This window comes from Neurospora hispaniola, assembly GCF_033458365.1.
Source record: "Neurospora hispaniola strain FGSC 10403 chromosome Unknown B0T23scaffold_3, whole genome shotgun sequence".
Taxonomy (NCBI): Eukaryota; Fungi; Ascomycota; class Sordariomycetes; order Sordariales; family Sordariaceae; genus Neurospora; species Neurospora hispaniola.
Window position 1 is genome coordinate 1,077,858 of NW_026944408.1, and position 4,839 is coordinate 1,082,696.

The 4,839-nt window shown below is 51.1% G+C and overlaps 2 protein-coding genes across 2 annotated transcripts; one reads left to right on the forward strand and one right to left on the reverse strand.

Annotated features, from left to right (window-relative positions):
* Window positions 1–240: 240 nt before the first annotated feature.
* On the forward strand, window positions 241–1,293 carry B0T23DRAFT_105943 (mitochondrial 54S ribosomal protein YmL23). Its single transcript, XM_062831772.1, has 2 exons — window positions 241–385; window positions 527–1,293. Exons 1-2 carry the CDS (start codon window positions 365–367, stop codon window positions 1,055–1,057), a joined length of 552 nt encoding a protein of 183 aa, XP_062693755.1. The 5' UTR covers window positions 241–364; the 3' UTR covers window positions 1,058–1,293.
* Window positions 1,294–1,883: 590 nt separating this feature from the next.
* Window positions 1,884–2,842, reverse strand: B0T23DRAFT_315457 (uricase; the record flags this gene model as incomplete). Its single annotated transcript, XM_062834858.1, has 2 exons — window positions 1,884–1,990; window positions 2,062–2,842. 2 exons carry the CDS (start codon window positions 2,840–2,842, stop codon window positions 1,884–1,886), a joined length of 888 nt encoding a protein of 295 aa, XP_062693756.1.
* Window positions 2,843–4,839: the final 1,997 nt, after the last annotated feature.

Consider the following 4,839-nt stretch of genomic DNA (forward strand, 5'->3'; position numbering starts at 1 on the left):
AATCGTACGTGGAAATCTTCCGGCAAGAAAAGTGATTGCAGCTTTTGGGCTTGGCAGGCTCTGCTGCTGCCCTTCTGCAGGAGCTCCATTCTGCTTCCCGTGATACCGGACCACATTCGATACCCGTTCGCCGCGACAAGCCCCGGACTTTCTCGCGCCTGCCGAACCCGCCGTCTCGAACACTCCGGAGCCCGCCCGATCCCGTGTCATTCAATTGACCCGGACGATAACACATAGAGGTTCACTTACCACCAGTCGATGAGGGACTCGTTCCCACTGGTTTTCATACCTGCCTTCTCCACCTTAATCCTCTCTTGAACACCATAGTATACGACCTACATCACCACCGCGCAACACCGTCAACATGTCGCAAACAGTCGGAGCTGTAAGTTTCTTCCTGTTCGGACACAACTGTCCCATACTGTTGTCGTGTTTCTTACAACCTTGACACTTGCTCGCCCTCCCGCCACCACCCCCACCTCCACCACCCGTAACTAACCACCGCCATCTTGCGACGAACGTGTAGACCCGACTAGCCTACTCCCGTGTCTGGCACCACATCTCCGCCGTCACCCCTCACCCTACCCTCTCGACCATCAAGGCTCCTGCCGAGGCCATCACTCCCCCTTCTCTCGGTCGTCTCGCCTCGCGCATCGCCACCATCCTGATGGGCAAGCACAAGCCGATCTGGGATCCCTCCACCGACTGCGGCGACTACGTGGTGGTGACCAACTGCGCGGGTTTGTACACGACGGGCCACAAGAAGTGGCGCAAGACGTACTACCGCCACAACACCCGGCCCGGTTCGCTACAGGCCATCACCATGGATGCGCTGATGGAGAAGCACGGCGGCGCCGAGGTGCTGCGCAAGGCCGTCAGCGGCATGCTTCCCAAGAACAGGCTGCGCGACAAGAGACTGGCGAGGCTCAAGGCGTTTGAGGGTGATGCGCACCCGTACAAGGAGAACTTGGTGCGGTTTGGCGGTAAGGTGGTGGGCGCTCCAGGTTGGGAGGAGGCTGTCAAGGCTATCCGGGAGGCGGACATGGAGAGGTTATGAGCGACCATGGCTTTGAGGTGTGAAGGTCTGGTTAAAGGCGCTGGAGCTGGCTATCTACTCATGGAGGAGTGTCAGAGAAACGGGAGAGAAAGAGATGTAGGGACGAATCTACATCGAGCCGTTACGAACCATCTACCCGACGAGGACCGAAGACTCTGTCAACTGTGAGGAAGATCGTGTGGACAACCACCTCGTTGGAGCGAGAAATCTCTCTCGTGTGTTGTTGTGTCGGTTACAGCCCACTTGGCCGTGTGATTCATGGGCAATGCCGCCAGAGTCAGTCTGTATATTACATGGGAAGCCGGTTCGTGAGCCCAGCGCGCAACGGACAGTGTACGAACTTGGGTTAGAAAAAGGGGGCCTCTCATTGTACAAATATATCACTCAACAAGATACCATGATTATGACTCATGAGAGCCGTTTGGACCCCTTGATCGTTTAATGATCTGAAGGGCGACGAACAGATCTCTCATGTCCATCAAGCTGAAGGCCCGCGAAGCTCAAAAGTCAGCCTCACCAATATCACGGCATATCTTTTCACTTGGTATTCCAAGAATGCAGCTAGCAGCGCTTTTCGGATGCTTGCTTGTTCATAATAGGAAGTTTATTTGGTTACCCCTGAAAATTAGCGCCAGTCAAGATGTCCATAGCCTACGTCTCATGATGATCCGTTGCATCATGGTATCATCATCTTTCCACCTTCAAAACGAACGCCTGCCCGCCAACCAACCCCTCGCAACGTGAGGGGGAATGCAAGAAAATGGTGATATCATAGAAGAGAGTCAAGGAAACATGTGTGACGTTTTAAAAACAAAGTTCAACAGTCTTACGAGCGAGAGACCTCGCATTTGATGAGACCGTTGGGACCAGACTGGGGAGCGTACACCTCGGCGTCCTTGCCGGTGTTCTGGAGGCCCTTGTGCCAACTGAGATCTGTTTTTTGGGTGTTAGTGTCAATTTATCTGGACCTATTTTTTTGGTGGATTTGCAAAAGTGGTACTCACCAACTTCAAAGTAGTGCTTGTTGGGTAGCGAATAGTTGGTTTTCTCCGTCTCGGGCACCGCATCCAAGATCTGCTCGCACATCTTGTACATGGTGTTCTGTACCGACGCCGACTCGTCTTCCGCAAACGTCTTGAGTGTGATGTTGCGGGCAGCCTCCCACGCAGCGTCGAAGCGCTCAACACCGTCCTGAACGGCCGCCAGGTTGGCAAACTTCTTCCAAGTCCATCCGGCGTCCACGTCGGTGGAGAGAATGCGGTCCCACGTCTCCTTGAGGGTGGTGAACTCGTCACGGACGAAGCCGTGAAAGGCGGATCCAGTGCTCTTGAGCACCTGAAGGCCGACGATGCCGCTCTTGATGGTGATGCCGTCCCGAGTGACAGTGGCCTCGACGTTGCGGGTCTCCTGGCCGTCGCGCAGGAAGCTGTGGGGGTGGGGCTGGCCGTCAATGACCATGCGCGTCCAGCGGTGGACGGTCACGTCAATGTGGGCGGCGCTGATGTGGGCATACTTGTCGAGAAAGTGCTGGCCTAGGATACTGGCGTACAGCTCGGGAGGGTTGACAGGGTGCTCCTTGGCCTTGATGTAGATGGTGTTCTTGATGGAGTCGGTAGCGACAATAACGCTGTTATCGGCCTGGGTGTACGAGGTGTCGATCTCGCCCTCGAGAAGGCAGCAGACGGTCATCTCGGTGACCGACTGCTGGCCAGTCTTCTCATCCTTGTGGACCTTGTAGACGCGGACATTGTCCTTGCCATAGCGGGCAGCAGAAAGGCGGGCCATCGTGTCGTTGATCGTGGTGTTTTTTGGTTTTGGCTTATGTTGAAGCTTATAGACTGGAGAGGGGAACACAGTTCGGAGTTGATAAGAAGGGTGCGGGGATGATGAGATCCAGGAATGAAAACGAAGATGGACGCTTTGGATATGCAATGACGAGGAGCTGTGAGAGGAATTTGGGGCAAGCAACGAAGTCTGGCAAGCAACAAAACCTAGATTAAGCTTATGCGGCGATGTGGATGTCGTCTGTAGCTGAAGAGTAGCTGGATGTAGAGAGATGGGACAGAGAACAAGAAGGAGAAGAAACCTTCACTTGAGACTGGGTTGGGGACAGGAGCTTTGAAGAATTATATACCAACTTGGAAGCTTCATCTGTCTGCAAGTGTCATCGCAGACAGGCGACTTCCCCCTTCCCACCACCTCCTACCTCATCGCCCCCCTTGACCGAGCGTTCCATGTGGTAACGCAGCTTGGGAACGGTGAATAACGTCCGATAACGAAATGGTAACAAGGACATATCGGAATGCGCCTTGGAGCGCAGCAGAGCACCAGGACAGTGGCGCGCGGGTGCGCGGCCTTCCGCCCCGTGCCCCATGTCCGGGAAGACAAAGACGTTCCCGCGGCGGTTCCTGGTGGCCCATCCACATCCAGATGTGTTGGTTTGACGGTAAGGAACGGTTAGCTTGCCCGCCTGTCTGTGGGGAAATCAAGTAACGTCGAGCTCCTCAGATGGGGTGGACCCTCCGGAGTCCGCCGAATGCCACGGGAATTGCATTCCAGAAGGCCCGCTGACGGCCCTTACGAGCCTACGGCCGCAGGAGCACTTTTGTTCCTGTTTGGACCCTTCTCTGCGCCGCCCAGGGCAGTTTGCCGTTGTCATCAGGTGCTGGATTTTAGAAGGCAGAATTGCTCCGGCTTTCCATTTATACTTCGGTTTCTTTTGCGGTCCTCTTGCCGTGTCACCAACGGCCACAGCTCTTGTCGGTTCATACCATGAGATCACGTCCTTTTGCTCGCAACTGGATCTCAAGGTACACCCATGGAGATTATTTAAATGTCGTTCATCAATGTTTGCATCAACTCGATAACGAGAGGGGGTTGCACGGCGTTGAAAGTCTGCGGGGTCGGACCGCCGCAACGCCACAGACGGAGACTCGATTGGCATCGTACGACGGCATGGCCCGAGCGCTATGTTTCCCGTCGCCGTCAGCAGCAGCATCATACTATGTCTATCGGCATAGTGGTAGTCTTATCAAAGCCTTATCACTTACATGTCCAAGACCCGCTCGGGGCATTCTATCCAGGTCCCAAAAATGAACCCCACTCCCAATTCTCCAGGTCCCTAACCAACTACAAAAGTGATATTCTGCCCAAGATTTGAAAGTTCCCTTAAGCGCCCACTAATAATTTTTGTACCTTTATACCGCGCTTACACTGCATTTCCGCAATTTTCCCGCAACTATTACTAAACCCGTAAGTTTCGCGTAACTACAACCGTATTGGATGTTATTACTCACTATAATCTATTATATATTATACCTACTATATACTATTAAAGTACAATTTACTCTATATAACTACTACGTATAAACCTTATATTATAGGTAAACAATTTACTATTATATATTATAGTTATTTATATACTAATTATTTATTCGATACAATTCCGATATAGGAACGTAGAATATTAAATTCTCCAATACCTATCAACGAAATTTATTTTAACTAATTATTTATAAAAATAATTACTAAGGATACTACGCCTAATCTTAATCCTAATATATTTAATATACTTAATAAAGCTATACTTCCCCAATATCTAAATATAGAATTAATAAACGTATACCCGTATCTACTAAATTCCTCTCCTATACTTTCTTCACTTATTCCTAGCTCTAATAATAAAGAGAATAATATACCTAACTAATACACTCGACGTAGGTAACGGAACTATAAGCCTATCAAACTAATTCAAATAACTCTAAATTTACTAAATAATAGTC

What these genes read in the sequence shown, in the direction of transcription:
- B0T23DRAFT_105943 (XM_062831772.1), top strand. Translation starts at nt 365, where the DNA reads ATGTCGCAAACAGTCGGAGCT. An exon ending in TGTCGCAAACAGTCGGAGCT is followed by an intron (nt 386 to 526) that starts GTAAGTTTCTTC and finishes ACGAACGTGTAG; the next exon opens with ACCCGACTAGCCTACTCCCG.